This window comes from Gallus gallus, chromosome 1 (genome assembly GCF_016699485.2).
Source record: "Gallus gallus isolate bGalGal1 chromosome 1, bGalGal1.mat.broiler.GRCg7b, whole genome shotgun sequence".
Classification (NCBI taxonomy): domain Eukaryota; kingdom Metazoa; phylum Chordata; class Aves; order Galliformes; family Phasianidae; genus Gallus; species Gallus gallus.
Window position 1 is genome coordinate 63121184 of NC_052532.1, and position 10123 is coordinate 63131306.

A 10123-nucleotide genomic window follows, 5' to 3' on the forward strand; every position below is an offset into this window, starting at 1 on the left:
AACCCAGCGCAGGACTAGAATGATGAAACCCCTGACACTCTATGGACACAGAACCAGATGCTGTGAAATAAAAAAATAAAAATAAAAAAAAATGCTAGAAGATATCTTGGTTTCAAAGGCAGTATGAGAACCAAATCTATCCATATGTGGAAGACACACACTCACAAGCAAAGAATCTTTCTGATTCTCTTTCAACAGAGGTATCAGGATCGGATTGTGTTCTCTGTACCAACAGCTGCACAGCACTGAGGAATTAAATGCCTTTACTTGCTGGCTACCAGCCACAAAGTAGGGAATTACAGAATCATCACAGAGACATAGAATGGTCTGGGTCGAAAAGGACCTCAAAGATCATCCAGTTTCAACCCCTCTGCTATGCACAGGGTCGCCAACCACCAGACCAGGCTGCCCAGAGCCACATCCAGCCTGGCCTTCGATGCCTCCAGGGATGGGGCATTCACAGCCTCCTTGGGCAACCTGTTCCAGTGTGTCACCACCCTCTAAGAGAGAGAGGTTCTGCAGTGCTCCAGTTTGGAGGGGTCATGGACCAACCAAAGGCTCCATTTTTCCACCTGGTGTGGCCGAGTGCTGCTTCCTCAGGGAAACCTCTCACCTTTGATCAGTCACTCACTGTCTAGAAGACAAGGCTGACTTGGCAATTATAATCAGAAATGTAAGAGAAGTAAGTGTTAGACACTGAAATCAAAGTTAACAAGCACTTTATTAGTGCAGCTTTCACTGTGCGGACTTCAGCTATGGTAGTGAGACAACAGAAGACTTGCAGAGCAAAGTTCTTATATATTTGATCTATTTTGACCCTCAGGGCACCAATTATTCAACTTCATATGTTTAGGTTTTAATAAGTTTTCACCCACAGGGGAAAAAAATATATAGCAGTTAATGTGAGTGATTTGCCATTCACAGTTAGAATACGGACAGAAAGAAAATCAATCGTATTTCATGAATTCAGCTGTCACCAAGTGGAAAAGTGTTTTTTCAGGCTGTGCATTTCACAACAGAAGTGTCTTTAGATCAATCTTGGGCTCTGTATTATCGCTGTGTAATAGACAGCACCTATTGGGTGTTCTTCCTTGTGGGGCTGCTACCTCCTTCCAATTATACCTAATGGGATGCTCTGAGTGCTTTCAAAATGATGCACAATCAAAAACATTTATTCTGAGCTAGAAGAGAGCAAAACTCAATACGGCAACCATTATGACTATGTGACAATGCAAGTGTTGTCCAAAGCCAGTCGTATATCCACAGCCTCCCCCAGACAAAGCAGCCCCGCTCAGCTCCAGCAGACCTTTGAGCACGGTATCTCATTACCTGGAGGTACCCGTATGCTAATAATAACACTGCACTCGGGAGCTGTGAATCGAGCTGAGAAATGCTGCATCTTCTGCACGTCCTGGGAACCTCACGAACTCTTTTGCAGCCCTCCCCGCTCACTGAAAGAAGCGAGCAGCCCACGTTAGGGATGGTCTAGGAGGCAACCACTTCTCAGAGGGCTCTGCTTGCAGAATTTCCAGTGGTACTCTGCGGAATGGGGACTGCTCACACAATGCTGACTCAGTATTTCCAGTTGCTAACAACAAAAGTGGTCATGTTGAGGTTCTTCCATGTAAGCAATTTTTGTAGCTGACATGGCCATTGCACAGTCACAAACGAGAAGATGGTTAACAGGAAGGGAGGAGGACCCTATTTCTGATGACAAAAGGAAGGAGAGGCCGTGCTAAAACACAGTCTACGCTGCAACGAAACCTGAGATCCATCATTTGGTTAATATTTCAGCAGACACAACCTAGCGGAGTAATATTTTTATCTCCAGTACTTCACTTGAAGTAAACAGACTCCACCAAAGGTCACGCTGCTGCATGTCCGTACCTCGGAGGGGTGCAGGAGCCGCGAGGCAATGCAAAGCACACTTTTGGGGTGTGAGTGTTGGTTCTCAAACAATATCCTTACGAAAAACCTGTTCCGCCCCGCTGCCAGCTGGCTCGAGGCAAGGCTTCAGCAGAAGCTGTCTTGCTGTTCATGAGCATAACCCGGCCCTACAGGGGCGACAGGGGGCCAGGAGCATTTTAAATCATTCAACGAGATGCCAGAAAACCTGTTCTCCACCGCGTGCCCGGGTCACCCTCGGTGCACAGCGCACGGGCGCGATGCACACAGGAGAGCGCGTCATGGCGGGGAGAGGGGCAGGAGGAGGAAGAACGCCAGGGAAAGTTCGCAGCGAGCGGGAACGGGGAAGGAAGGAAGGCGGCAGGGCAGCGCACCCGGGAAACGCGGGCATACGACGGGATTATCGCAGCCGCCAGCTGCTCCTCGCCAGCTCCCGGCAACGCCGACTGCGAAGCCAGCTTAAAGGGAGGAAAACAATGACACAAGAGCAGGAGAGACAGCCCGGCCACCTGGGAGCAGGTGGGGAGGGAGGCGACGAGCGCCGGGGACACGGGAGCCCCGCGCTGGGCGCTCGGGCAAGGTGCGAGGTGCGGCGGCACCTCCGGCGGCACACACGCAGACGGAAGGGCTGCAGCCCCAACGCCGTCCCCAGCCGCGGAGCCCCGCACACACCGGGGGAGTTTTCCAGCGGCCCCTGCCCGAGCAGCCCCATCCTCCTTCAGGTGGCTGAACGCCGCGCTGCTCTCCGCGTTCCGGAGCCGGGCGGCTGCCCGGGGGGATTTCGGGACCGCGGCGTGACCGCGGGGCGCGGAGACCCGAGGGAATCCCGCCCCGGCAGCCCCCTTACCTTGCGGGCGTTCTCCACCCGCGCGGAGGGACGGGGAGCGCCGGTGGGCGAGAGCGCGGCGTGGCTCGGTGCGGGGCTCGGTGCGGGGCCGAGCGCGGGGCTCGGCGCTACCAACAAAGTGCCGGAGCGGCGCGGGCGGGCGCCGGGCAGCGGGAACAGCCGCGGAGCGGAACGGAGCCGAGCTCCCTCTGCCGGCCCGCCCCGCCCCGGCCACAGCCCCTGCCCCAGCCCGCGGCCGGGGCGGGCCCGCGGAGGACCGTTGCGGAGCTCGGCCGTCGGCCAGCTGCGTTCTCCTGTTGCGGCGTGCAGGTCGCCCGCAGGATGCCGGGGTACTGAAAGCGGCCCCCCGGAGCCGACCTGGGGTAGGCGGCTTGTTTCCAGGCATCCTAAGCGTTCACCAAAATCTCCACAGAGCCACGCACGAAACCTACCAAGACTCCAAAGCAAGGAAGTGTATCTACACCACCTGCGGGGCGAGTCGGCTGCGAGAAGATCACTCTCCCGTCTTCACCGGCAATCCCGGATGAAATCTCCTCGCTGTCGGTGCTGTTTCCATTTGGCTACGCGTGCCCCAAGCCCTGACAGCTCACACGTTGCTGTCGCTGTGTGCGTGGAACAACCCCGCACACACACACTCCGGGCTTGCTGACAGGGGGCTGAAGTGCCGCCTACGCCGGTGGCTTCTGTAACGTGGTACTGCCGCTCCTACAGTCAGGCTGTTCCTCGAGAATCTCTCTTTTCACTGAGTTCCCATTCAAAGTTTCTGTCTTTTTGTGAGTCCACAGAAAATCTAGAAAAGAAATCCTGCAGCAGCACCTGACTGACAAAAAGAACCCCCCTTCACAAGGTCTCTGCGCTCATGAGGCCTCGTCTGGAATGCTAAATCCAGATGTGGAGTCTTCAGAATGGAAGAAAGGTGGACCTGTTGGAGCACATCCAGAGGAGGGCCACAAAAATGATCCCAGGGATGGAACACCTCCCTTCCGAGGACAGGCTGAGAGCTGGGGCTGTTCAGCATGGAGAAGGGAAGGCTCCAGGGAGACCTGAAAGTGGCCTTTCAGTATCTGAAGAAGAGCTACAGGAAAGAAGAGGACAGACACTTAAGCAGGGTCTGTCGTGATAGGACACGGGTTAAGTGGTTTCAAACTAAAGGAGGGGAGACTTAAATTGGATATGAGGAAGAAGTATTTTACAGTCAGGGTGGTGAGGCACTGGAGGGGGTTGCCCAGAGAGGTGGTGGATGCCCCATCCCTGGAGACACCCGAGGTCAGGCTGGATGGGGCTCTGAGCAACCTGATCTACCTGTGGGTGTCCCTGTTCATTGCAGGGGGGTTGGACCAGATGGCCTTTAAGGATCCCTTCCATCTCAAATAATTCTATGGTTCTAATTCTATGCCAGGTAAAAAGAGCCTCCCTTTGTGTATGGCAGCAAGCTAACTTCTGAGGTTGGGTTCCTGTTTCTTGATACAGTGGAATTGGCAATCCTGAAAGACTTACAAAACCTGTATGTGATTCCTCACAAAGTACACAGTTAAGAGGAACATCAATCTTTGAATGTCTAAAGCATGCAAACACCACAGCAGGACTGAGCACAGTTACCCAAACACAGCAATGAGTCTTTCCTGCTGCAAAGTTTTTCTGATTCCAGGTCCTCTCTAAACAACCCACACAGAGAAGTATAAAGTAGGGAAAGAGCAGCTGTGTTCTGCAGTTCCCACTTGATTCCAGGAAATGGGACTTGGCAGCTCCATGCTCTCCATACCACTCCATGAGTCACCTGCAGAGGCACTGAAGGCAGAACCATCGCTGCCTGCTCCTCTTCCTGGTGCAGAGGGTCCAGGAAGTAGGGAAGAGAACAAACTTCTGTGAAATAATGGGGTTGTATAGGGAGAATGAGATTAAAGCTGCCTTTGTATACCTAAACAGGCATGAAAGTGCAGATACCATCCACTTATCTTGCTTATCTTGCTAGCAGGAAGCTTGTTTCCAACAAACGTTAAAACCTGGAGGAATCGGGTTGTGGAGCAGTCACCTCGGTCATTTGTGGGGGTGGATGCTTACAGGAGCACTGACATCTACACCAACGTTCCCAAACCATCCATTACCAATCACCACTCACAGCCTCCGTAGGTAAGCAGTAGAGGTAATTTAAATAGAAATGTGCTAGCCCAATGAGATGGAATATGACAGATGTTCATAAGAATAGGAGTGGGGGCCTTTTCCATCCCTGACAAGGACAGGCAGCGCCTCTCTTTCCCCCATTCCATCTGGGACAGCAGCCCAAAGACCACCCTTGCTCCAGTTGCCTTTGGCAAAGGGCAGGAGGCAAAGGCAGAAGGTTACCGTGGGCCCATTCTTTTTGCTTCTTTTTGTTTTTGTCTGGAAAGAGAATATTTAACAAGAACATAATTAAAAAATAATAATAATTAAAACAAAGAAAAAAGAAACAGAAACTGGAAAGTGAGGCATGAGGGGAGGAAAGAGAAACCAGAATCACTGGGAGATAGAAAGTTGTGGGGAATTCTGCTTCTGTACCTACAGAGAACCTGTGCTTTATCACTCCTGGGCCATCATTAGGTTGTACTGAAAACAGGCAGCATTCGAACGATGTAGTATGGGATTTGTAGTTAAGCTTCTGATACTGGAATTTCCACTGCCATTGAAAACAGACACTGCTGTGTCCATAGGTTTCAGGAGATAAGTACACAAAGCAAGCCTCCTGCTTCTTTCAGTTCTAAGGCACACATCTACAGTGAGAGGTAGCTGAATTGTCCCTGGTTTGGGATCCTAAAATGTGAGTTTAATCCACAGTAACGCACATCACAAGGGAGAAACAAAGGAGAGTGGCGTTGGCCTGTGCTCCTCCCCTCTTCGTGCTGCTGAAAAAGGCAGCCTGAAAGAGAAACAAGAAGTCTCAAGTCAGGAAGCTGCTTCATTTGCTGCTTAGGTAAAACTATAGAAAACTTTTTGCATTAAGGCTAAACTTAGTGCCATCTAGAATGCAATGCAGGCTGGAGGAGCTGAAGAATAAGTGCAGAGAGTCTTCCAGACCCAACATTGTTCACAATCCGGTAGGGACTTTCCTTGGGGTGTGCCTGCTTTTGAAATAACGTGTCCTTTGTGCCGTAACAATATTTTTATGGTTGCAGTAAATCTATAAATAGGAGCAGTGTATCTGTGAACAGCAGAACGGCCTCAAATCTGCTGAGACAGATCTGGCCTAAACGTGCTGGGGAGATTCTGTAAACTTCTGCATAAATGAAGAACATAAGTTTTGCTGTCCAAAAATTAACTTTGGGCAAACGCCCTCATATGTGGGAAAAATAGAATCTCGAGCAAAAATGTTAAAATGTGCTCCTGCCTCCCGGTGAGCTGCGGAGCATTCAGAACTGGTTAGCTTGTTGCTCTCTTGGAGGTCTTGTGCTTTGCTCATTACAGCTGCCCTGAGCTGCAGCCAGGCCTGACGCCTTGACACCAGAGAAGACACGGCCATTGGCTTGCAGTCCTGGTGGCACCTGCAGCCCAGATTGGAGGTTGTGCAGTAATCCCTCCTGGGCATCCTGTTTTCCACTGTGCTTAGTGCAGAGCTTGCATCACTACATACACGCTGTCTGTATCTGTTCCTTAGTCTAGCTGCCAGGGGCTATCCGATTTTTATTCCTTGTTCCTAATTATTATACGTCCTTGAGAGACATTATTTGAGTAAACCGAGCAGGATAAAGAAATCCACTGTTTATCACCCATCTGAGCCCAAATCTCCTCAGCCCCAAGTTGTCATAATGTATGGCTTGCAAACTTGCCATCCAGCTGTTCCAGTTCCTAATTCATCAACTACAACACTTGTAAACTCATGACTGGGATTAAAGTTGAAAATGTGAGGACAAAAAGCCTTGTGTAAAGACAAGGTTTCTGGGGTATTGTGGGTTACCTGGCTTTCATTTCTCCACGATCCTCTGTGGATCATAAACAGCAAGTAAAGTAATGTGGAGGAGACTTCTTTCATCCCACTGAAGGCATGGGGACTGCTGCCGTGTGCTTCAGAAGAAGTAGAGGCAGCACTGAGTCCTTCATTTGGGTTTGGAAGGCAGGGACTCTGTCCTAAAAGCAACCTAAGGCCATATGGGCTCTTCTGACACATTCAGTGAGCTACATTTTGATCTCTACCCTCTCAAGAGCTACACTCTGTTTTACAGATGAGGCTATAATTGAATTTAAGCAAATAAACTGCAGGTTACAAAGCAAACTTAAACATTGCTATGCATCCTGATGCCTCCATATTCCTATCTGGGGGAGACAAAAGTGAAATATGATGCAGCGTATCAATCTTTTTTATATTTATGTGATACTCTTGGTAAGGAAGCATGACAGATGTTTTTTTTTTTTTGTTACAATTGTGTGTTTATTGGGAGAGAGGTAGAGCGTGAAACCTCAGATATGTCATTTTCCTCACATCTCATATTCATGAGAAAAGAAAGAAGGCAGGAAGAAGGAAATATATACAACTGAAAATGCTTACTTGATGTATTTTGCCAAAATTTATAGAAGTTTCTGGGTTTTGCTTTTTCATTCCAAGGTCTTGGACTTACACTTCTCTGGTGGAGGAGGGGGAACAGTATTTAACTATGCCGCTCATGCCAGGCCTTCAAAATTCATAAGTCAAGCGCCTAAAATCAAGGCATTTCTTCAAGAATCATGAGGTGCTGGGAAAAAAAGTGCTGATATATTTTTATTTGCCATTTGGTTCTGAAGATTTCCTATTTCTAAGCAGAAGTATCTTACAGGAAAAGACTTTTTTTTTTTCCTAACAAATGATGTTTTGGTGCATTCACAGGACTACAGCCAATTAACCTTTTGAGAAATATATCAAATACAACTACCACAAAACTAAAATCACTAGATTAGCCAGAATTTCTTTGTAAACTGTATTATTATTGTTCATTAAATCTTCCTGTTCTTGCACTGAATTTTAACTTTGAAAATAGTAATCACGGTTCCCATTTTTAAGGACAGAATGGCCCAGTTCAGCTCTCCAGTCTGCTTAGAAGATGGACAGGGCATCTGAATTTCTGCATTTGTGTAAGTGTGAAAAAATCCCCATCATTTCAGCACACAATTGCTTACCTCTGATTGCATAATTATTTCACTAGCTGAGGAGAGCAAATAATAATGCTGACAGTAATTTTTGGTCATATTGTTCACAGAATCTCAGAATGGATTGGATTGGAAGAGACTTTAAAGTTCATCTAGTTCCAACCCCCTGCCATGGGCAGGGCTGCTACCCAGCAGCTCAGGCTGCCCAGGTCCCCATCCAACCTGGCCTTGAATGCCTCTAGGGATGGGGCACCCACAGCTTCTCTGGGCAGCTGTGCCAGGGCCTCACCACCCTCTGAGTAAAGGATTTTCTCCTAACATCTAATCTAAATCTCCCCTCTGATCATCCTCATGGCCCTCCTCTGGGTGTACTCCAAGAGCTCTGCATCCTACTTGTACTGGGGTCTCCAGGTCTGGATGCAATACTCCAGATGGGGCCTCACAGTACAGGGGTCAGTCACTTCCCTCAGCCCACTGACCACAGTTCCTTCCACAGACCTTCAAATCATCTACCAACACTAGTGAATCTGGAGAGACAAGCTTTATTGTACAGAAGGAGTAGCCGAAGTTTAACTAATAATTAAAAACTTCACAGTTATATCCTTAAACCTGGATGAGTTTGTTTTTATTAAAGCCTGAAAGCATAGAGTTTACAAGATGTTACCAAGTGATCCCGGAAGCTCAGGAGTGAAAATAACAAAAAATAGGTATGAAGAAACCCTTTGTGTGTGTACAGATGTATTTTTGAATACTCATGAATACCTGATGAGTTTTGGATGGAAAGACAAGACCTGTTACCTCTGGTCACACTGCACTGTCAGTGAGAGGTTAGGAAACAATGGAAAGCTGCACTGCATGCATATGGACATAGGCCTGTTGTGGGGCCCAGAAAGCCAATCTGCCAGTGTGGTGCTCTGTCCATTGCAGTTCCTTATACAAAAATGGGACAGTGTATCTGAATTTAATTTCATAGGAGCAGTCCTAGGAGTTATGACTGAGAAGGTTATGACACAATGGAAAGGCTGCCTATACAATCACGAATGCAACCAGATTCAACAAGGTTTTTCTTTCCAAAGGAAGATGTCCATGAGATTTCCATACAGTTTTCAAGAGAAATGGATGTTGTGTTCAAGTGCATAATTGTTTAGGTCTTTGAGAGATATAGCAAATTTGCGTTGTGGCATTACCTTAAGCAGTAATTTTGCCCTAAAACATTCCAAACTCTGTGATGATACTAGCATTTCAAACACAAATACTACCAAATCAAAGCAAGTTTTCTGTGAGCTTATAACAAGAAAAGTCAGGGAAGTCTACTAATTAAAACAGAATCTAAATCTCACCTTTATTATGATAATTAGTGAGCCAGTAGTGGATTCCGTACTGAGGGGGTCACAACTGTCTGCATGGATATGCTGGGGCAAGGAGAGGCCTCCTATCTTAGTAGACCTCAGCCATGCCCTGAGCAGAGGGGGAGACCTGCAGGCCCCCGGTGCCATCTGTCAGTGAGCAAGCAGTTTGATGGCTGCTGTTAGAGACCGAATAAAAACCTGTTGAGGAAAAACAATCAGCCCCATAAAGCTCATGAGGTGGACTTCTTCAAATTTACTAGCACAGTATGCAACTGTATAAGACAAAGTGACAACATAAATACAACCAAACAAAAACATGCTCTAGAAAGGCAGTTTCAGTCACTGGGGTTGAATTTTTCCTGAACTGTATGCATGTTACAGAAAGCACCACAGAGCAACAGATGATACACTGAGAGAACAGAATGTAAATGATATGTCAGTCAATACACATTTCTTAATTCTGGAACCTATATTTTGGAAACCAGGGATAATTTTCTAGTTCAATTGAATCATACATTTATCCCATAGTCCTCTACTGTCATATATCCAAAAAAACTAGAGTTTATCTCTTCAAGATCGAAAGATGCCAACGTGGATAAACCCATCAATGATGTGCCATTAACTCCTTGCAAAACTGACTCCCTCCCACTCCTCCACTCAACAGCAGTGGGGTTTCTCTCTTGCTATGACCCCATATACAAGGTGCAAAGGGGTGCCAGGTGGGAAGGATATGGTGGAAAGCTCTAGTGCCAGGCTGCAGACGAGGGGAAGGTCATCAGAAATACTCCCATCCAGCTTAGCATGCTGGTGCATCCCCTCCTCCCCACCCCATCAGCATCCAAAGTGGGAGAAACCTGAGACGCCTTCCCTCATGACCCTTCACAGGGGTGCTTTTCAATGAGCTGAAAGAAGAAATTGAGCTTACACACAA

At 47.9% G+C, this 10123-nt stretch overlaps 2 protein-coding genes across 9 annotated transcripts in view; one reads left to right on the forward strand and one right to left on the reverse strand.

Annotated features, from left to right (window-relative positions):
* Positions 1 to 3390, reverse strand: part of EPS8 (epidermal growth factor receptor pathway substrate 8) — a 131236-nt gene extending 127846 nt beyond the window's left edge. For 4 of the 7 annotated variants that reach the window (XM_004937964.5, XM_004937962.5, XM_040655688.2 and 1 more), the window contains exon 1: positions 2753 to 2942. The gene's annotated coding sequence lies outside the window, so the exon portion shown is untranslated. Of the gene's footprint in view, positions 1 to 2752; positions 2943 to 3183 lie in introns of those variants that run through there. The other 3 variants (XM_040655696.2, XM_416405.8, XM_040655645.2) reach the window with 1 other exon arrangement.
* On the forward strand, positions 1868 to 3334 carry LOC124417470 (translation initiation factor IF-2-like). 2 transcript variants are annotated; one of them, XM_046904987.1, is made up of 2 exons: positions 1868 to 3081; positions 3165 to 3334. In XM_046904987.1, the coding sequence occupies exons 1-2, from the start codon at positions 1878 to 1880 to the stop codon at positions 3332 to 3334; spliced, it is 1374 nt and encodes a 457-aa protein (XP_046760943.1). In that variant the 5' UTR covers positions 1868 to 1877. The 2 variants fall into 2 exon arrangements, with proteins under 2 accessions (XP_046760943.1, XP_046760945.1); XM_046904989.1 differs by having other exon boundaries at positions 3188 to 3279.
* Positions 3391 to 10123: the final 6733 nt, after the last annotated feature.